The 21889-nt window shown below is 38.9% G+C and overlaps 3 protein-coding genes and 2 long non-coding RNA genes across 5 annotated transcripts; 2 read left to right on the top strand and 3 right to left on the bottom strand.

Moving 5' to 3' along the window:
- Nucleotides 1-1722: 1722 nt before the first annotated feature.
- Nucleotides 1723-12368, bottom strand: mamdc4 (MAM domain containing 4). The gene is made up of 29 exons (XM_088392778.1): nucleotides 11834-12368; nucleotides 10975-11058; nucleotides 10635-10796; nucleotides 10393-10518; nucleotides 10063-10296; nucleotides 9783-9908; nucleotides 8897-9052; nucleotides 8688-8791; nucleotides 8441-8596; nucleotides 8166-8256; nucleotides 7951-8064; nucleotides 7136-7228; nucleotides 6916-7053; nucleotides 6689-6828; nucleotides 6487-6595; nucleotides 6288-6392; nucleotides 5969-6103; nucleotides 5771-5898; nucleotides 5477-5693; nucleotides 4590-4727; nucleotides 4401-4528; nucleotides 4201-4291; nucleotides 3924-4073; nucleotides 3638-3763; nucleotides 3381-3505; nucleotides 3193-3298; nucleotides 2898-3073; nucleotides 2410-2475; nucleotides 1723-2332 (listed from the first exon to the last, which is right to left on the bottom strand). Exons 1-29 carry the CDS (start codon nucleotides 11904-11906, stop codon nucleotides 2297-2299), a joined length of 3633 nt encoding a protein of 1210 aa, XP_088248904.1. The 5' UTR covers nucleotides 11907-12368; the 3' UTR covers nucleotides 1723-2296.
- LOC148389902 (uncharacterized) lies at nucleotides 8452-11318 on the top strand. Its single transcript, XR_015861923.1, has 3 exons — nucleotides 8452-8578; nucleotides 9788-9899; nucleotides 10065-11318. It is a non-coding gene; the product is annotated as an uncharacterized LOC148389902 (long non-coding RNA).
- Nucleotides 12369-13624: 1256 nt separating the features above from the next.
- On the bottom strand, nucleotides 13625-15249 carry phpt1 (phosphohistidine phosphatase 1). Its single transcript, XM_088391956.1, has 3 exons — nucleotides 14914-15249; nucleotides 14307-14434; nucleotides 13625-14204 (listed from the first exon to the last, which is right to left on the bottom strand). The coding sequence occupies exons 1-3, from the start codon at nucleotides 15077-15079 to the stop codon at nucleotides 14112-14114; spliced, it is 387 nt and encodes a 128-aa protein (XP_088248082.1). The 5' UTR covers nucleotides 15080-15249; the 3' UTR covers nucleotides 13625-14111.
- A 255-nt stretch (nucleotides 15250-15504) lies between these two features.
- Nucleotides 15505-20629, bottom strand: LOC148389898 (ectonucleoside triphosphate diphosphohydrolase 2-like). Its single transcript, XM_088391691.1, has 9 exons — nucleotides 20495-20629; nucleotides 19093-19210; nucleotides 18772-18922; nucleotides 18350-18509; nucleotides 17670-17897; nucleotides 17285-17554; nucleotides 17069-17188; nucleotides 16543-16677; nucleotides 15505-16448 (listed from the first exon to the last, which is right to left on the bottom strand). The coding sequence occupies exons 1-9, from the start codon at nucleotides 20609-20611 to the stop codon at nucleotides 16236-16238; spliced, it is 1512 nt and encodes a 503-aa protein (XP_088247817.1). The 5' UTR covers nucleotides 20612-20629; the 3' UTR covers nucleotides 15505-16235.
- On the top strand, nucleotides 17260-19485 carry LOC148389899 (uncharacterized). The gene is made up of 3 exons (XR_015861634.1): nucleotides 17260-17357; nucleotides 17439-17524; nucleotides 18836-19485. It is a non-coding gene; the product is annotated as an uncharacterized LOC148389899 (long non-coding RNA).
- Nucleotides 20630-21889: the final 1260 nt, after the last annotated feature.

Here is a 21889-nt window from a genome sequence, read left to right as displayed (position 1 = left end):
AAGTTCTAGTTAATGTACGTCTTAAAAAATTTGTGCGTCCATTTGTGTTTTACTCTAGGATTTTCTCATGATGCGTCTGGACTTTCTCAGGTCCTGTTCTCTCCTGGTATTTGTGGATGAGTGGTTGTCTCTCCACCATGCTCCTTGACACCCTCGAGTGCTGGGGAGGGAACACACCAAATAAATTCAGTATACTGTAATGCAATGATTCCCAACCAGCGACTTGGTTTTGATTTGACGTCGCTTCTTCGGCATATGGGTGATTTTGAGAGATGCGTTTGGTTTACACACTAAACAGACTGATGTCGCATTTATCATATAATGTAAACGGTAAAAAAAAAAAAAAAAAAAATCTCACCCCAAACTCTGAATTAATAAAACTTGCAGTGTGAACATTGGCTTAATTTTGAAGTCGCGTTCTAAAATTCTTGGTTCAGTTACAATTACAGTACATCACACTGAACATAACTTTGACTAAAGCAAGTCACACACACCTCGACTGCATTAGAGGTCCAGTCTGATTGCACCCCTTGACACTCTGTCTCCGGTGCTGCATCCACCCACAGATCAGCTCATGTGCGATCATTACGTAGAGCAAGACGATGAGCACGAAGGGATCCATTCAAAAGGATTGAAGCATTAACACCCCTAAGAAACAATGAGGGCAAAAATAATAAAGCATAATTTTTGTGTCCCTTGGTTACTCTTTCTCTTTGGTCCTTCAAGTCACCAGGCACAAATGGCTGCAGATGTGGTCACGCACTAGCCATGCAACCATGACAACAAGCATCCTTTAAATGAACGTATTTCATCTGAATGACGGGAGTTACTGAGCCCAGACTGTTGCTAAGGACACGATGATCTCATCGGCTTCTGAAAAGAAAGTTTCTTTTTTTTTTTTTTTAGCGTGAGCGTGCGGACTGAATTGGCATTTGGTCATGGCATTAAAAGATGAATATGAGGCAGGTGGCCAACATTTTAGCATTTAGCTACTGCAATTACGTATACCTGCAACTTATACTCAACTTGGAGGAAAGCACCTTTTGTTAGAATTCACCCATGTTCCATGGAAGCGAGAAGAAAAACTATGATGGAGGATCCCAGAAGAATTGTTCCAAGAGTGTGACCGAGAAGGCTGTGAAAGTGTGTTAAGATTCTTCTAGAGGTGTCACAATTAATTGATTCCTCGACCACAAACTGATTATAAAATTAATCGCCACGTATTGTTATAATCGATTAATGGTTTAGAGACATTTGTTAACTAAAGATCGTCCAAATCTTCTGATTCCAGGCTCTCAAAAGTCAGATTTCTCTGTTCCTTCATAAAAGCTCACTGCTTCATCATTTATGTTTAATCAAAATAAGAAATTTGCAAACATCTGCTTTTACCTGGGAAAACAATGACCATTAGTTCTCAGAGCTGTTTTTAATCTTTAAGTGGTAAGACAAAGTTAAAGAAATAGAATTGGTTAATAAATAGCAATTGGGGGAAAAGATTTTGAACCCACTTTAACGCAAATACAATTCTATCAGATTATTCGAATAATCGATGGAATAATCGAGTCTAAAAAATATTGCTAACCCTAGATTCGGGAGATTAACACCTTATGCAGATTGTATAATGTGTTTATTCTGGCTGCATTGTAGTTAATATTCAAAAAGTTTCTTCTTACTTCCCAGGTATGCATTAAAATGACAGTCCCAAACATTTCAATGCTCATCAATTTAATGTACACATTGTACAGTATTTATCAGTTACACAGGTTTAAAGCATGTAAAATATCCTTCAGAAATCGGTCGACTTTTCTTGACTATCATTCCTCCTTTCCGCTTTCCCGGTAGGGCACCCTACCAATTTAGAATCACCCTTGTAAAAAATCTTTCTCCTGATAATCCATCACAGTTGATGACCATCATACAATTGTTTGACAACACTTATCATCCTCATGAGCTTTTGTGCTTCAAACTTACATGACATTCCATCGTACTTCATCTCAAGGAATGCTCACACTTAGAGAAGATGGTGTTTTCTAACTTAAGGAGCGTTCCTACAGTTTTCCACATGGACCTTCACTTCCTTCGGCAATGAGCTCAGCCTCGAGGTCATCACCGGATATAAATCAGTATATGTGCTGATTTTACTGTGTTTACTATGCAAGTATTTGTACGTGTGTGTGTGCGTGCGTTGGTGTGTGTGCATGTGTGATGTAAGGCCGATACAAGCAGTTCTTCTGCTGTGATATCGCCTAAATTTCACGAAGCCACGAGAGGTGGCGAGACCGCCTTTCGCCCACTCTCACGCCACCTCCCTCTCTCTGACAGCAGCAGAGACCTGCACACAATATTGGGTAGAAGTGAATAGTGCCTATAGTGTAGTGGAAAGATGCTATCCTAGCTGTAGACACTTACAGAGACAATGTTGAACCCAGCTGCCATCGGGTGAGATTGTGCTGGTGGAACTCTCACGTGGTCTTCCTGTTCGCACGGAGAACATAAATAAAAACATTAAAAAAACATGGTTAGAGCCAGATTGAGGTTATCGTTAGAGTTCCTCTACAAGCAAGGGTGTCAAACTCATTTTTTTTCGCGGGCCGTATTGTAATCATAGCTTCTTTTGTAGGGCCATCATGACTGTCAACCCAAATAAATGTACGAGCGCCTCATATTCTGTACAGTAAAAGCTACAAAACAAACTGACAAATAACTCGTTTTCAAATCAAACGAGTAAAAACTGGTCAAATATTAAAGAAAAAAGATATTAAAAGTGAAGACAATTTGCAATTCTAGTAATGACACACGAATTTGATACACAATTTGTCTTCGCGGGCCACATAAAATGCCGTATCTGCTCAACCGGGCCTTGAGTTTGACACCTGTGCTCTACAGCTTGAACATACCGTGACATCTGCTTCATAGGTCTCGTTGCTGAAACCGGCGTGAGCTTCGGGAGATGAAGCCCTGACTGTCATTTGGGTGCGTAAGTAGTAGACAAGCAGGGCAATCAATGTGCCAATCAGCAGCAGCACCACAATGACTGATGCTGCAATCCCTCCTGCATTGGACTTAGTTGAGGCTACAGATGAAATAAAATGAAGGTTTTATTTGTTATCATTTTGGATACTTAACACAAGATATGACTCTGACTTTTGTTTTAAACTAAAAATATGGGATTCTTGATATGATTCTCTTTACTTGTGGCTCCATCCGTGACTTTTTTAGCACAGTTGACACCGATAGTGTACTCAATGTCATCAAGGGCAAGAACACCAGTAGCACCTTTGATTCCCTCAATCACAATCTGGCAACAACAGCAGAATAGATATAAATCAGTGTCACGGCGAGGTTGAGTAAATGTTGATTAAATGATGTGAAAGTCTAACCTGATATTCTTCAGTGGACACGATGTCAACCTCAAAGCGTCTCCATGGCCCCCCTAGCTCTTTCACCTCTAGCTGCTCATTGAGAAGATCTTTGGACAATGTCCACACCCTTAGCTGGCTGTCCGCTACCACATGCACAAAAAAAAAAGAAAAAACAAAACACAGGCTGTTATAAACCAAAGCAGTTTTTCACAGAACATTTTAAATCAGGTTTAAAACAAAACTGTTGTGAACTATCTCTAAAACCTGATTCTTACATGAATATGGTTTGTAGGCCCAGAATTTCAAGCAAGTGCCTTTTGTCCGAGGCAGATGAGGGCTCAGCAGATGAGCCTTCTGGTTGGCTGCTGTCCGGTTGCTACTTGGAATGAACAGGAAGTGACCTGGACAAAGGAGATGGGAAGATGGTCATTGTGAAATGGACACACCCTGTCCCTTGACGTATTCTTCTGTTTGGGATTTTCAAGGGAGAAAAATGTGATTGATTGATTGATTGATTGATTGATTGATTGATTGATTGATTGATTGGGTTCTGCGGTTGACCTTTCTCCGTTCCAAGTGTGTGGTCTTCCGAGGGGGTAAAGTAGTGGTTCTCTTTTTCGTGACTCGTCAACTCCCAATCCAGTTGGTCCCGCTTGATGTTTTGAGTGTTACTCCAGGTACACATTCCTTTCTCGAGACTGCACTTTGAACCTAAGACAATGTCCAACATCAGCATGAAAAACAGACTGTGTAGGTAAATCTGATATATATTTTTTTTTACGATATTAAACATGGACTAAAATAGAATAACTTGGGGTATGTCGTTGAATCACCATACCTTGATTTTCACATGGATGTGCAGAAAGGAAAACATCATCAATTGCAATATGGGTGTCTTTTCCTCCTCTTCCTGTGACTTCAAACTGCAACTAAATAACAAAAATTCAACCATCAATAAGACATTTTGATCCCTTTTAGGATATCTCCTCGACTTTTTATTTGTCTGATATTTACAGTGAAAGTTGATAATTTTAATACCTGCCAGTCCAGAAGGTTGCTGGAGATATTGCCATTACCATGGAGCCAGACATCTCCCTGGTTCAGACTGCTCATAAAGATCTTGACCCTCTCACCTTTCACTGGCTTCATATACACTGACAGAGAGCCTGCAAATAATTCACACTTATGTTATAGTGTGTGTGACTTCTTGTTGTTTGGGGGACTCACCTGGATTCTCGTTTCCCATGTGATACCAGAAATTTATACACTCAGTACGAGTTGTTCCCTGGCGAACAGGCGATGTGAGAGTTGTGATTGCGCCAGTGGGAAGGACGCTTCTTCCAGTTTTAACCATCATGTAGAAACCTACAGTGCACACAGAACAGGAAAAATGTATGGAAAATGTAGAATTGTTAATTATGAGTCCTTCTTTAGGTGTCAGTTTTTCCATTGACTGCACTCGATCTTATGTAGTGTTGCTGATTTCAATTTTTTTTTTTTTACTCCTGTGAGTAGGTAAGTGGAGCAACCAAATAGATGTAAAAATGTATATCAGTATGGTTCAAATTACTCCAAAATACAACCTGAATAATAAACACATTGACTGTTTAAACACTTTTTTGATAATGTCAATCAAAAGTATTTTTGAGAAATTATTATTTGTGTACCGTATTTTCCGGAGTATAAGGCGCACCTAAAAACCTCAAATTTTCTCAAAAGCCGACAGTGCGCCTTATAGTCAGGTGCGCCTTATATATGGACCAAATTCCGGCCCGCGGGCCGCATTTGGCCCGTCTAAATTTAAACTGGCCCGAAGCATTTGTCATAAAATCAATCATAAGTGGCCCGCTGAAGACTATGAACCATGAATCAAAATGACTATGGATCATTATTTTGTGATTATAAAGGAATTTGTTGCATCTGAAGTTGAAATAAAAAAGATAAAATGGAGAATGATTTGATTTGGATTCAAAATCTGACATGATGTAACCTGGCCCGTTTACTGCAGTGCGCCTTATAGTCCTGTGTGCCTTATAGTCCGGAAAATACGGTATATTTGACTAATGTTGTGGCAGTTCATGTACAGTACTAGACAAAAAGGTACTTTTCATTACCCAGTTCTGTCTCCAGAGTGTGATCGCTTTTGGGTTCCGTCGCTTTTGCAGTCAGTCCGTTTCTATGGACCCAATAAACCGGACCAGAACTGATGTAGCCACACTGCTGACCCTCAAAAGAACACAACCTTGGCACAGAACAGGGACGGGGCACCAACGTCACATCATCAATGGCCACCTGGCCATCAAAACCAGAGCGTACAGCTTCAAACATCAGCTGTGGGTGGAGTAAATATTGGTCAAAGTGAGATACTAAATTCAAAAGTGATTAATAGGGAGGACGTTGCGGTATACCTGATATGTTGTTAACTGGTGAGGCACTGGGCATTGTGCTTCATGCCACATGTTGCCGTGAGCTCCATTGCGGGTCCACAGCAACTTCTCATAACCATCCTCATCAAATAACTTCACATTGAGAGCCCCTAAGAGAAGATAATGATATTCAGATATGATACAACCGTGTAGATGAGCTATCCTGGCTGAATACCTCACCATTGTTTGGCCCATAGATTTTGTAGAAGAAGGTCAGGCAGAGGCCGGTATGACCAGGTAATAATGGCAATGACAGTAATCGTCCAAAAACACCATGCAGTGAGGAACTCCACATGTCCACCACAAGACTTTTACCTATGACAAGAGTGAAAAGAATTCCAGTGATGTAACATATTGGATGTTCCCAATGATGATTAGTGCAACTATTTAGCTTCATTCTACAAACATTGCATACACATAGAATTGTGTGAATGTGCACTCAGGAAGCGAGACCCTCTAAAACACTATATCGTCATCAAGCACAGTTATATGAGCGTACCCAACCCGATGGTGTGGTCCATCCCATCGAACAGTGACCAGTCAAAGTTGTCACTTTTATCCTGATGCCAGCCACATAACCCTTCTTCAAAGTTACATGACATTGCTTCCCAATAACCATGCAAAACAAAGCAGAGTATTGCGGCAAAGTGTTACGGACCATTCCGTTTGGATCTTGAGAAAATAATGATAAAAGTTACCCGTTGAAGAAGATGGATAATAGTCAGCATGGCAACCAGTGAAGTGAACGTTTTTTATTTTAATCTTGGTGGAAGGGGACAGTTTTACCACACGAGATTCAAATGCCAACTGATGGAGAAAAGGAAAAGATGAGCCAAGATGGAAAATCTTTTAAATGATTCAGGGTTTGGTTTCTTTGTTTTTTGTTTTTATCTGTTGCACCTGAAAGCGATGTTTCCTGGCTCCGATGGCCACTCGTGCAGGTTGCCACTCTGCCTCCCCTATTCCTGTCTTTCCACTGAACTCCCACAATTCAGCCTGCACACCCAACATGCTGTCTATCACTCTGACCGATAGGTCACCTAGGGACAAGAAGTAAAATGGTCAAATCATTGTTGTACGTATATATCCTGGGAGAAAATATGAAAAAATGTAGCTGATAAGTGTACCAATATGATCTGAATCTCCAGTGAGTGAAAAATCAAATTGTAAGGTGCAAGCAGGGCCGGAGGGGCCCAGGAGCGGGGTCCGTGTCTGCGCCTTAGTCAATTGCTGACCTGGGGCCTCGTCCACATAAAGGTACTCCTCTGTCAAAAATAAGCATGCATTTATAACGTGGTTATCTCCCATAAAAAAATGTATAAACCAATGATCAGTGTCAATCTGTACCTTTTTCTGACAAATGTTGGTGAAGTACCCAACCCTGACTCCCAATGCTTGTGTCTGTCCAGCCGGAGCTGCCTTTATGGTACGAGAAGTCTCCTGTGACTCAGACAAGACAATAATATTAGAATAATAATTGTATGGATCAGAAGTCAAATTAAAGTTTTCCATTTTGTTAGTTAGTATAAAGCAGAACCACCAATTCACTGTGAAAATCAGTGGCGAAGGTCATCTCTCCTGAAAAATGCTTGGACCTCCCAGGACAGGCCACTTTTGGATATTTTCCCGGAAATTCTTTTTTTTACATTTCCACCCTTCTCTCATAGGGAACAAATGTAGAATGTTTAACAGCATTTTTTTAAAAAAAATGTTTGAGGTTTGTAAAAAGACATCCTTGCCTCCCCACCAAGAAACAAAATCCTCCACCAATGCTTAGGGGAATCAAACCTGGAGCATTTTGGGCAACTTTTAATCTTCAATTGATCTGACATGTATGTATTGAAATCTTAAAAGTGTGTGCCAAGGATGTTAACCACTAGGCTATATACTGTGGTTCCCGATCTTCATTATTTTCAAAGAGAAAAACATAATTTGCGTGAGAGTCTTTGTGTGGGACCAGACACAAGTGACTAATAAACGACAAGGTACGAATACTTATGGAAGTTGCAGGTAGAAAAAAAAATCTGATCCCAAGGGTGTGGACTGAATTATCTACAACACAATAAAATGACTCATTACTGTTTCTTGTTAAGTAAAACGGGTCGACCGGCTGAACCATTTATGCAAATGCAAATGTAAGCAAACAAGTTTGATACACTCACCACATACGGCTTCATCCTCTCCTCCCTGGCAGTCAGTTTCAAAATTACACAACTTTTCAGGCACCGTGCAAGGGTTTTTGGGAGATTTAGGGAATTTATCCAACCACATACTTTCTGGAAAAAAAAGTGTGTCACTGCAACTACTTCAAATAACGAGGAGACTCTATTTTTTAGACTATTTGATTGTGTTGAACCGTAAAATTTGTCCTCATTACCATTTGACCTGCGGCATTCAGGAGACAATACAATGTTGTCGATAGCGACACCTCCATAGGCGAGTTCCCTGACTGCTGCCATGAAAAGAATCTGTCAAATAATTGAGGAAACATAAAAAAATTGCATAAAGAAGCAACAGTACTATTTCAAGGATAAATACAAGACTGGTTGTCTGCGCATACTAAATGTTTGGCCTTGCATTGAAAACCATTTGTCTAAAAATAAAAAATACAACTGTGTGTTTTGTGTATGTGGATTTAGGAGAAACACTCACTTGAAATGTTGAGTTATTAACAATTTCCACTTCAGCTTTTACCCAAACATCACCCAGAGCTCCACCTCGTTTCCACACTGGTGAGATTGTCTTATCAGCCACCAGTACCGTCAGCCCACCGGACCTCGGCCCAAACTGGTGCGTGTACATGACCATCTAAAGCAGGAAGTTGACGGACATGGCTCAAATGACATGAATGTAAAAAAAAAAAAAAAAAAAAGCCAACGAAGCAAACATGTCGGCTTGCCTTGCAAGGATGAGTACTATTGGTGGGTTCAAGGCGAGGACTTTGGAAAGCAGCCCAATCTTTTCTAAGCCCTTCATCGGGAACCGTGACATACAAGAAGTGACCTGCAATGTTCGTTAACTTTAGTGTAAGTAGAGTAGACTAAAGATGGCGTAAAACAAATGATGGCGCAAAAACATGGTTGAATAATGAATTAGAATTGGTAGTACCCGATGCGCTGTTGCTGGAATGATCCCGTCCTGGTCCTTTCAGAGGATCTGTTATGGATACGTTTTTCTGATTGGTCCTTATCCATTTTAAATTGGACAATGACCTCAGGTCCCAATCACACAAATCTTTCTCAAAGTCACAGCGCCGATATCCCTCTGCACACAAATACGCACAAAGTTACACAGTGCTATTTTAACTGTTGTGTTGATTGACAATCCCGGCGATATTCACACAATTTCATATGTTGTAGTTTGCAGTGGTGTAGAACAATAACACGAGCTTTGTTAAAGTCACAGGGAGACTGGATTTCATCATAGCTGACTAGATGCTAGGACTGCTCGATTATGAAAAAAACATTATCCCAATTATTTTGGCATTAATTAAAATCACTATTATTCAAATGATCATTTTTTTCCAGTAAAACCAAGAATGTGTTTAAACATAATGAAAAATATTACAACAAATATATTTGTTTGAAAATACAATGTAAGTTACTTTGGATGAAACAAAACAAATCAAATATGTTGTAAAATTTTCAAAAAAGTGCAATTGTGTAAATAAAAGTTCAACTTCCTTGTATTTAACAAACAAATAGCTTTTAATCATAGTGTGACAATTGTAATTGTATTTGAATTTCCATTAACTGCACAACCCACATGATAGTGCAGTTAACTATAAATCATACAAATCAATGTAACGATTTATTAGCACTGAGTAACATGGTTTCACTCGATAAATACAGCGACCTCAGTCATTATGGACAAATCTCAGGTTGTGTTCCACCACCTGACAAACTGCGACTCAACTGAAAGCTCCAGAAAGACTGACTGAATCTTTATATCAATACAGCTGCTTAATGCCATTTCTTTGTTTGTGATTACTCACCACAGTTCTCCTCATCGGTCCTGTCGCCACAATCATCAGTGCCGTCGCATACCTGACGTTGGGTGACGCAGCCCCCACGTTTGCACGCCAGCATTTCGGCCGGACACTCTTTGCCAGGTAGTGGCACTGGAGAAGTAAGGAGTGGGAACAACTCAATTTACAAAGCATTTTATTCCTATTCCTAATTTACTCGTCTGTATTGTAGATATTTTCAGTGTGGTGGGGAAATTTTGAATTTTTGTGGGGTGGTGTTTTGAAATTGAGAAATTTGGGTGCTCACAGGGCAAAGCACAGTCCAGGAACTCAAGTTGATCCACAGCAACATCTCCTCTCCGCCCCTGCAAGCGGTTTGAGTTAAGATGGATCTGAAAAGGTTCAGCGATGCGGCCCAGAAAGATAGTGGCCTCCCTCCATCCTCGGACGCTGGTGGCTTCAGGCCGCCACACTATGGCTTTTTCGAAGTCATTGTGGATGACAGATGCAAATAGCGGAGAGGAGCCAAGACCCGTTTCGCCTACGAGGACATCACATTCATATCTGAGCTCTGGTCCGTGTTGTCATATTACACATCATAATGCGCTGCAATTTAAAAAAAAAAAACATTTTGTACCTGAATCCCACAGGAAATATCTGAGACGAAGGCGACATGTTGGTGAGGACTCTTGCATTTTTGGTGAAACAAGAACTGCACTTTTGACACCAGAGGACTTGACCTCTGTTACACCCATAAACCAACCTGTGGGAAACGTATTACACGTACATTTTATTTCCGGATTCCGCCACTTCATCTTTTTTCCCCAACTTCTTTTGTGACAAAGTGGAGTCTTACATTCATTTGTTTTTAAGTCATACCTGAAGCAGTCCCAGTGGTAAAATCAGAGGATGGTCCGCTATCTGGGAGTGTGTCACCTCTTTGACGCTGTTCCCACCTGTATGCTGCATTCAAGGACTGGTCCTTCCATCCACATATTCCTGTGTCCTCAAAATCACATTGAAATCCCTTCCCGCTGTAGCCTTGAAAGGAAATAAAGAGTTTAAATTTGCCAAGCAATTCTGGGTTTGAATACTGTGGCTATAAAAAGTCTACACACCCTAGTTTAGATACCAAAGACTAAGATAAATAATTTCCAGCTCAATCCTGACTTTATTAAGAATGAATGATTGGATAGATGTTAAATGTCGAGAACCATACCGCAGTCTTGTTCGTCATCGCAATCCAAACAGTCACACACAAAGTCGCATTTCCTCTCAGGGCTGAGACATGGTTGAGAAGTAGCTGCGTGAAAGGAAGAGAACAGTGTTCATTCAAGTTTGAATGGTTCCGTTTTAGCTCAAGAGGAACATCTAAAAACAGCTTTCCTATTTCGCATTGATTCTATTTTTTGAAAATCAACATTGCATTTGAATTTTGCATCATGCATGTCCAGGTTTTGATCTCTTATCAGAAGAGTTCATGACTGTCGGAGTTTATGGCACAATTCAAGGCTCAGAGGCCAGAAGGAAAGTTAGCGAGTTGATGCTGGGAAAATGCCACCTGTCAATCCAAAGGTCTCTCAATCAGATGTGTTGAAGACCACATTGGACAAATATACCACGCGTGTATCTATTGTCAGCACATCCTCTTGGGGTGATGAGGCTCATACTTATTGGCTGCAATATAATTTGCATGTCTATGGTTGTTTGTTCCTCACTCTAATAAAAATAAAGTTACTCTAGTTTTGACACAGATGTGCCATTTCTAAATAACTATAATCGTGGTAGTCACAGAGATTACGTCATGACGAGAAGTGTTTCTACTATTGATAAAACCTCAAGACATATTTTGTGGCTATAACTGACCAATATTTGAATATACTAATTTAGAATAACTACACACACACAAAAAAAAATTGTACAAATATTGACTTTGTCCTGATTTGGAGGTCAATTAGTCCCAAGATAAACACTTTGAATGAAAATGAATGATTTCATATTGGCAAATTCAACATCATATTTCATCAGAGCAAATAAAACACACTTTATGAAGCACGGTGAAAAATGCTATTACTTACCCAAGTGCAGAATCAAAGCCAAGATAATGGCGGAGATCCTGATTTGATGAATAAAGCTCCTTTTCCACCACATCTTGGCAGCTCAAGGAACAATCTGACAATCCTGAACCTGACTTTTACCTCCTTTACTTATTGCCTTTCTTCCGAAAAGATAACAACTGGACTTTAAGCTCTCCCAGCATGCATCTTACTTATAAACATCACCAGTGTATTAAGGCACCGTGGCAAATGAATGTGCAGAGATTTCACATAGAGCATGTACACATGTAGAAAATGTACCAGTATCTTTTTAATGATAAAAAAAAAGAACTACGTAAATGTGCAATTTTAGAGTTTGTCTTGTATAAATTTTCCATCCTGAAAAAAAAGTTATAAAAGATTATTAAAAAATACCCAAATTAATATTATCCACACCCATGATTAACTATTTGAGTCTGTCTCTCAGATCAATGAAATGGTGATTACGCAAGAGAATTTGGGCCAGTGAAGAACAAAAAGAATTCTGGATTCTGACTTTTTTTCAGAAATCTGACTTTAGTCGCAGAATTCTGACTTTCAGGTCAGATTCTTGGATAAAATGCAAATATCAAAAATAATCCAGGTCAACATAAAATGGTATTGTTGATTCTATCCATTCAGTAAGGGAAAAAAAATAAAGTGTGTGTAATATATATATATATATATATATATATATATATATATATATATATATATATATATATATATATATATATATATACATATATATGTATATATATATATATATATATATATATATATATACACCGTAATTTCCGGACTATAAGCCGCGACTTTTTTCCAAAATTTTGAACCCTGCGGCTTATAGTCAGGTGCGGCTTATGTAAGATTTTTTTCGTGATTTTTGTGATGACTTGATCACTTTTATACACTCGTAAAAAGGCTGTAGACCACTGTTGTGCGGTATCATGAAGAAAAAACAACAAAAATACTATTTTGAAACACTACTATGGCTGCTGCTTATTCTGGCTGTGTTGCTTGTGACTATTATGAGCTTTAGTAGGAATGCACGCTAGGTGACCTGCGTCAAAGGGCTCTAAACCCTTTCTCTTACTCTGCCATGTGACTCAGAGATTACACAAAGCAGTGCACAGCTCCGTGTTGCTGCGGTACTACTGCTGTGTCACAGGCAATGTTTAGAAAGACATGTTAAAGTATGTTATTAAAACTTTTCAAAGGCTTTCTGTGTACTGTCTTTCTTTGTAGAAAACTCGTGTGCACGTGCGGCTTATAGTCCGGTGCGGCTTATGTAAGAAAAAAACTAAAATATCCCCGAATTTTAGCTGGTGCGGCTTATAGTCCGGTGCGGCTTATAGTCCGGAAATTACGGTATATATATATATATATATATATATATATTATATATTATTTTTCTTTCATATACATATATATATTTTTTTCTTTCATATACATATATATATATATATATATATATATATATATATATATATATATATATATATATATATATATATATATATATATATATATATATATATATATATATATATATATATATATATATATATACACACACACACACTATTTTTTTTCCCTTACTGAATGGATAGAATCAACAATACCATTTTATGTTGACCTATATATATATATCATTTTTTTTTTTTTTTTCATTAATGATGAAAAAACTTAAATGACTTGTCATAAATCCATGGTGATTTCAAATCACTTAAACACTGTCATTGTCCAGTACTTCTGCTCCTAACTGCAGATTAAATCAAAAGGAAACACCAATTTTGCATAGTGTGTGCATTTATTTGAGATGAACTCAACCAAATTAGGGATATTGCTATACATAAGCACCATACAATAATGTACAAAAAAAAATAGATGTATCAAGATTTGTACTTTAAAGCTCAATGAGAATGAAAGTTATCAAGTTGGCATGGCTTTAATATGTTTCATATATTTACAGATAAGTCAGCACTGAATCTGTAAAAACTGACAAAGGCAATAAAATCGATTCTGAAAACTTTCAGAAATGGTATATTATGAAATAATCCCTTGCCTATATTGATTTTTCAATGTCCCACCAAGAAAAGTCACCACTGTGGAAAAAAAATACATGAGAAGTTGAGAATTGGAATATTTAGAGATAAATAAGTCCTAATAGTGTCGGGATGTATTTGTGGCATCGAAAAATTCATCATGAAAATGATCTATAATGTTAAAGTCTAGCTCAGCAGAGGAGCGGCCATCATATTTTTTGTTACAGTTCATTTCAATATCCTTCGTTATCCCAGGTCACTTCATAGTCCGGGTACTGAACCTTCAGTTTCTCAGTGGTTATGGCGTGGTTCGCTCTTCCGAACCCCTGTATGAAAAAATACCACAGAAATAGTCACTTACCCTTGGTAACTTCACTGTTATTTGAATATTTGAAGGGGAGCGTGACTGCACCGAACTGGACACTCACAATCGAGTAGCCATATACATGTATCTTCTTAGCCTGGGCATCATGTCTGATCCTTCCCCCTCCGACACACTCACAGTCCAGGAGTCCATCCTTTTCCAATTCCTCCGAGACCTTATCATAGATATCCGCTGACATGCAAAGAGGAGTTATTTCATATGAATATGTGCACTACAAAAATATTACATTCTGGATGTCACACTTAAAGGTGACAGTCTCCAAATCACAGCTGCAAAGAAAAAACGATGATGCTATTTCATATTTCACATCACATGCCTTTGGATGAATGCCATGCATTTCTATGCAGTTTAACCACTATTGATTTTGATCTCTGTCGCATTGCTTATTGTGCAAAAAAACCCTGATATACGACAATGGCACACAGTACAGTATGCTCCGTTTGTTTTGTTAGGCTGCCATCTCGTGGCTATTTTTTGCATAGCGTCCGGATCTGAAATGAGTGAATCTTTTTTTTCACTTTTTTAACATTATGCGGCCCAACTAAATGTTGCAACAGCGTCTCGTGGACATCAGTACACAATGACAGAAATAGCCATAGAGATTTTTATTTTATGGCTATACTATTTTGTAACACATCAGCAGCACTTACCGTGGTACTCAGCCCAGCCGTATCCACGGACTATATCAACTTCCGTGTCGTCATCTTTTTCTTTGCTGTGAACTCTGATGAGGACGTACTTAAATACTCCAGAGGGATCGATGTCTGCCTGCGGGATGTTTACCATGCGGGCTGCAGCTTTCGTTTGTGTGCACATAGTCACACAACTTGACAGTCACACGCGAAAAATAAGATAGGAAACTAAGGGTTCCTGTTTTAAGTGCAAAATCCGCGTCGGCTCGTTAAATGCACCATGTAAACACGGGAATAAAACTCAAAATTCATACCACCACAAACAACGGTGTTTCGTACTCAGCTCACTTCCGACATCGTCAAACTACTTCCTTTTATTGTTTTTCAAAACAACCTATCCGTCTGATTGATTTACTATGCGCTATTCGAATGTTTTGACCAAAACAACAATATTTTTAAACAAATTTCATTAAATTAATCATAGAGTAATTTACTTTAACTATGTGAATAAAATAATTGCATTCTCCAAGTCAGAACTTTTATTGAGAAAAGAACGGAGCCAGAACCACTTCGTCCCTTCAAATGCAACATCAGTAATATTTTCTCAGATATGATATGATACAATGTAATATAGTATAAAACAAAAATAAAAGTCAGTTATCAAAACAAGTGTTGGTTTAAACTAAAATATCTGCTGATACTTAGAACCCACTACTGATCCATTCACAGAAGAGTGCTTTCTTTATTTGTATTCAAATGAATGAAAAAAGATTAGACATTTCTACTGAACCATAAACTTTAAAATGTCCTTTTCTTAAACACATGGTCGTCTTTAGGTGACATACCAAAAATTAGATACAGCCTGCAGAAAAATATAGACAAACAGAATAATTGCAGTTTACCTGAAAGTTTCTTTCCTTATGGTCAAACACAAATAGCAACCATAACATCTCCATAATTTAAAAAAAATCTGAAAACCATGTGTCAGCGTGGTCTTACAGTAAAATTCTAGAAACACATTTTTTTATGGACTGCAGGAATTAAATAATTTATTTACAGTACATATTCTACTTTGTGTGCGGTCCATTAGAGACATTATGTGTACAGTATATGTGAAATTACAGTAACAGGTCTGCAGTGTGGGACTTTAGAAGTCACTTTGCAAGCAAGATTGAGGTCCTATAAAATCATGAGTTCAAAAATATTTTGAAAGTTCACATTCACATTTAAATACAGAGTAATATACAGAGCCCAAATCAAACTGTATAAACTGTAGCGCAGTTTTTTTGTTGTTGTTTGTTTGTTTTGTTTTTCTGACTGCAGTGTGTGCCATTGCATGTCTAAATAACTCTGTCATCGAGTCCTCGCTTTTTCCATTCACAGGCACGAAGTGTGAAGACCAGGACGGTGACCAAGAGCATCACAAAAAGAACTATAAGGCTTTCCCATACGCCTGGTGCTAATGCCTTCCATGTTCGAACTTTTTCTGATGGCAGCAAATTACTCAGACTCAACATGTAGCCCAAAGCCCACCCAACTGAGGCATCACCAGCCTGCATGATCAAAAGCAGAATGTGATTGGAACATGCTCATTCATTTTATTATGCGCAAACAGTTTACATCTGAAAAGATACCAAAAACCCTCACCTTCTTCTTGAAAGAAATCCGCGAGAATGACTTTTCATCAAAGCTGTACCCTTTGAGCAGGAGAACCTTGACAAACACAGAGGAAGCACAATAGTCCCTCAGGTGAGCTGCTTGATCTGGAGCAAGATCCAGCATCTAAATGAAAGCGTAAAAAAAAAAAAAAAAGTGATAGCATACAGCAAGCTATGCCACAAACATTCAAATTGAATTAAAACACACACACACATTCAATACAAAATAAAAATACTTGTTACATTAAACTGCACGACTTAAAACCCATTCTAGCACACAATAAAAAAAACACTTCTGAACAGGGATTCAAACCCAGAACTTTAACTGTATTCTTGCTTTGTATAAAATTCTCTGGTTTATTTTCTACCTTTCTAAATACTAATAAAATATTACAAACACCACTGAGAATGTTGCAGTGCGTTTTCAAAATTTCATTTAAATTCATATTAAAGGCAAAATTTGCAAACGTGCAGATATATAGTATATGAGAGATTATTACACAACACTGCAATACCTGACTAAAAGTCATCTGGCACACTGTTTTAGCAGCCGCTTCCATTTGTGACGGAGTGGTCACTGTGATTCCGGTGACGCGCTGTAGGAAGGAGTGAATGTAGAAGAATGCCGAAAATGCCTGCAGCGGACAAGGGAGATAATTGCATCCAGCAAAATGAAGTCAGTGTATTTCAACGGCATTTTGCATTGATTGGCTCTAAGAGCTCATTCTCACCATGAAGCTCCCAGTCACATTAGGTTGAAAGACTTTATCAAAGGAGCAGTGAGAGAAGGGGCATCTGTCGAAGGTGAAGATCTCCGACACGTTGCCCACACATTGCTCATAGTGTCCACTGCCGTGTATTAGCAAGGAGTTTTGTGCTTTATAGGTGCTCGGTTTGTACTTGGCTGTGCATGGAGAGTTGAAGATGCTGTCCAGATTTATTTTTACAGAAGAGTCTGTAGGATGGCATGGGTGAGTGACTGAAACTGAATAACCTTGAGACTGAAAGAGTGAGAAAGAGAGAGAGAGATGGAGAACTTTACACATTTTTATCTCTTAATCTCTAGTTTTGAATGTATCAAACAATATTTAGCTGACCAAGCCTTAGTTAAGTCACCTTGACAATGTGGGCCAGCAGCCTCTTGTGGACCTGATCCTGCCCGTAACAAAGGAAGCTGTGTGTGTACAGAGAATACTCCTGACCATACAGACGTAGTTTCATCATGTCCTTCTCATCCTCCACTTGCTCTTGAGTCACAAATGTTATCTGGGTAGATGCACCACCAAAATCGAGGGCTCCCACTGTAGGCCTGCCTGAGTTGAGCCACTGCCCCACAAAGCCATACTAGAAGGGAATTACAGAAAGGCAACATTTTAGTGTTCTTTGGCTAAAAAGTGACAAATAAGTAATGATTGTCCCCAACACAGTATTCAGTCTATTTTTGTTTGCTTCATTAATTTTGATTAAACATATATATATATATATATATATATATATTTTAGAATTTAGATAATCCAGACTGTACACAGCTAACCAGTGATAAGTCCCTAGTGCCCCTTTGACACTGAGTAGGTGCCAGTGCTAGTTTGTCGCTCGAGCCATTCCCACAGGTATCAGAGTCAGAGCCTTTCCATAGCATAACTCCTGTTTGGATATCTACCAGTGTGATGCTATAAAGCAATGTTGAACTAATCACAATCAACCACCGACACAAATGTCAGTATTGAACCAGCACTAGCATCAATTCAATGTCAGTGGGGTATAATCAGTCAAATTGATAATATTTTAACCCTCACCTTGATGAAATTCTCCAAGAGGTAGTTGACAGTGACCCAACCATACGCCCCCTCCTCTTGACCGGACAAAATGGCAGCCCCCTGGTAACTGAAAGGGTATGACTGGATTGTATGGCCAACTTCATGCAGAATTTGAGCTGAATGCTCTGGACTGGAAATGCTAGGAGGATGAAACAAAAAAGTTAAAATACTCTAGTTAACATAGGTGTCAAACTCAGGGGCGGGGGCCAGATACGGCCCGCCACATTATTTTATGTGGCCTGAAAAGACAAATTGTGCATGGACTTCATATGTTAATACTAAAATTGCAAATTGTCTTCACTTTGAAAAAAAAATAGAGAAATTGCTAGCAAATTTCATTGCATTGATCTTTGTAAAACAGTTTTTACTTGTCTGTGATTTCAAAACTAGCAAAAACTCACTGCAGAAGCCTCATGCCAGCTGTGGCACCCAGGTACACGGGCGTGACCTTGTGTCTGTGCGCAGGGACGTCATGCACCGCCTGATCAAGACACACCTCCAAGCTCTGCCCTGCCGCTCCCTGTTGACCTGCGTAGCTGGATATCCCACCCCCTGAAAGAGGCGGACGCACTTCATGACATTTTACATAATGACCGATTATGTACATAAAAATGATTTCGTTACTACAGACACTTTTTGCCCCAATTCAGATGGCATAGCTTGATCAATGTGGATGAAGCGTATAGAAAATAGATGGATGGAGAGAATGGAGTGAAACCTACCTTCTGCATGACATTCACTGTGTTGAATAACCACACCGGTGCCATTTTGCTTGTCTGCAGGCCACTTATATACAAATAAGGATGTGTGTGAGGATCCAGCATCCAAAACGATTCCGTACTATAAGATGAGGGAACAAATATGAAGTAGTTAAAAAGCAGATAGTGTTCCGTTCCGAATTAAACCTGCCTACAGTTTAGTATAGTTTCCAAGACTATTCTGCCACGTGTACACAAACCTTTTGGAAGGGTTATTAAAAATATATATCTCCATCATCACAGCATTTTTTTGTCCTCAAAAGGTTTCTTCTTGACCAACCCTTTGGCTTGGGAAAGAGAAAAACATTCACATGTTGGGTCACGTGAATGGGAGGTTTGCTTCAGCACGTTTTTTGTTGGCCGCGAACTGCCGGACGCTCATGGCATCGTGAGCAGGCGTGTTGTCATGGTGAAGCAGCCACAATTTTTCCAGTCACAACACTTGACTCTACTCGCGTACTGAACAAAGTATGATTTGGATTTTATGATTCTTTATAGACATGTTGGATGATTATCTGTCCAACAATAACACTGCTTGGAGTTTGAATTTGAAATAATTTTTTGGTGACACCAGTCCTGACACCTTTCTGACATACACACATATGGTATATATTAAGAAACATCTTTATGGCCTTTATTTTGCATAGGCAGCAGAAACCTGAGTTGCCCAACGTCTCAAGCTAAAATAGGTTAGGTATCTCTTCCTTCGTAGTGCGTTCTCTCTCTCTCTCTCTCTCTCTCTCTCTCTCTCTCTCTCTCTCTCTCTCTCTCTCTCTCTCTCTCTCTCTCTCTCTCTCTCTCTCTCTCTCTCTGCAAGAACAAGATAACCTCTTAATGACAAAGGCGTTATCTGAAGGCGAGTCAGACATCATACATGTCAGTAGTTCAAAGTCTTTCATAAGTTTTGCGTAACTTTCTTTTATCAGATATTTTAATTGAATTCCCAATTGCATAACCTCACTGCTGTTTATAGAACCTCCACTGTATTCTATTTAATGAAATATTCTATTTGTTCAAGTAGCATTTTATTCAAAATATAAATACGGGGTCATAAATAAGGATACACGAGTCTATTTCTGTATTTCTGTACTGTCAACTATGCACCCATTACAAGCCAAGATTTCTTTCTTTCTGCAAGTGCATATTAGGTAATACATAAATACTGTGAATATAAACGTGATATTTGATGAATACAGAAACTAACAATTGTCATGTAGAGAAGAAAAAAGGATATCACTTCAAATATGTGAATCTAATTTAAACCCGAGTGTCGACTGGCATAGATTCCTCCATGGAGCCTTTGGTTTGCATGTTAACCAATCTCACACTATACAGATCCAATAATAACCCACAAGCCTGAGCTTACCATAAACTCTGGGACCCTGGGAATGTCTTCGCTAGGCACAGTGAGGAGCAGGACTGCAGCCAGACCGAGTACCAGCAGAGCGATGAGGACTGCAGGATGAGCAGCACACTGAGCCATGACTGAGGCAAAAGGAGGCTCAGTGGATGACTGTAATGCAGTATGGCTTAAGTTGGAGAAGTCACTCCACCTCTTGCACTCCTTGTTTACATCACACTGCAGAAAGCAACAGTTAGTATTGTTGGATTTATGATCCTCTCCACGTCTAAGCTCCAAGGCTACTCGTTCTGTGGAAGGAACAATGTTTTTCCTCAGAGCCTGAGTTGCTGTACGTTTTTTGCTAGGATCAAGTCTCAAGTCCACGTTTTCCTGGTCTGAGAGACAAAGTACAATGGATGTCTTGGGCTGGCAAGGATTTACATTGGAGGTGACTGGACTGAGGAATTGCAGGGCTGCTTGTTGTTTTTTCTCTCACATTTGCATGTAAATGGGTGCAGCTTGCAAATAGAATCCTCTTTTGAATGGAAAGTTAAGCTAGGAAGTGATGTTTTCCACAGAGGACTAAACTGGCCTTGGTGCAGGTTTGCAGCAATATTTAGTAACTATCAAGCGGTTAACTATCTGACGGAGGCTATTGAGTATGGCCACTAACTCGTCTCGTCATAATCTGCACTACTACAAGCGAATGGTTTTGAGACACAACAGCCATTTTTTTTTCTAGAGGAGTAATAAACTTTCATTCTGTCTGATAGCATGTGAAGAAAGACTTCCTCAAATTGCTAGACTTCCATGATGACTGGAGATTTAAGACAAAAGCAAAAAAAAATCTGCATGTTGTCTGTCTTGTCTGTCAATTCCGTCTGCACTTTTTATATCTGTACATGAGTATTAGGGAAGTTAAGTTTGGTTAAGTATGGCTTTGCCCCAAAATAATTCACCCAACAGTAATCTTGTAGATTGTTAATTGCCGTGTCACCATAACAGAAAAATAAAACAAATCTTAAAAGTTATAAGCCAACCATATATTTTCTTTTTTTAATTTATTTTTTAATAAGCAAGTCGCAATTCATGATGGGAAATAAAACAACAGGAAATAAAACCGTAATTTAACAAACAACAACATTTTGGGTTGTGATGAACATGATACGTTTTGAAAGTTTTAGTTATGATGCACAAAATTATTGCACTTAGAAATAATATCACAATATTACCAAGAAGAAAAGGCCCAGAAATGCAAATTATTCAAATCAAAATATAAGTCACAATTCCCCTTTGATTGGCGATCAACTCAAGTCGTACCCAACCTCGTGCCAAAAGTTAGTCGGAACTAGATCCCCGATTATGATGAAAGGTAGATGGATGAAAGGATGATAAAAAAAATATTTATAGTTGCAGGTG

This window comes from Syngnathus floridae, chromosome 12 (assembly GCF_059516105.1).
Source record: "Syngnathus floridae isolate MCC-2025c chromosome 12, RoL_Sflo_1.0, whole genome shotgun sequence".
NCBI classification, from domain to species: Eukaryota; Metazoa; Chordata; class Actinopteri; order Syngnathiformes; family Syngnathidae; genus Syngnathus; species Syngnathus floridae.
The sequence above is the reverse complement of the archived record's forward strand: the minus strand, read 5'-3'. Positions and strand labels throughout refer to the sequence as shown.

Coding starts and splice junctions, on each gene's coding strand:
- mamdc4 (XM_088392778.1), bottom strand. CDS start 11,906: ATGTGGTGGAAAAGGAGCTTTATTCATCAAATCAGGATCTCCGCCATT. Junction 10,797..10,974: donor CGATGACGAACAAGACTGCG/GTATGGTTCTCG, acceptor TTTCCTTTCAAG/GCTACAGCGGGAAGGGATTT. Junction 8,792..8,896: donor TTCCAGCAACAGCGCATCGG/GTACTACCAATT, acceptor CGAACATTGCAG/GTCACTTCTTGTATGTCACG.
- LOC148389898 (XM_088391691.1), bottom strand. CDS start 20,611: ATGGCTCAGTGTGCTGCTCATCCTGCAGTCCTCATCGCTCTGCTGGTA. Junction 18,923..19,092: donor CAGTGAATGTCATGCAGAAG/GTAGGTTTCACT, acceptor CGCCTCTTTCAG/GGGGTGGGATATCCAGCTAC. Junction 18,510..18,771: donor GCTGGCATGAGGCTTCTGCA/GTGAGTTTTTGC, acceptor TCATCCTCCTAG/CATTTCCAGTCCAGAGCATT.
- phpt1 (XM_088391956.1), bottom strand. CDS start 15,079: ATGTGCACACAAACGAAAGCTGCAGCCCGCATGGTAAACATCCCGCAG. Junction 14,435..14,913: donor CGGCTGGGCTGAGTACCACG/GTAAGTGCTGCT, acceptor TTTGCATGTCAG/CGGATATCTATGATAAGGTC. Junction 14,205..14,306: donor ATGTATATGGCTACTCGATT/GTGAGTGTCCAG, acceptor TTTTTCATACAG/GGGTTCGGAAGAGCGAACCA.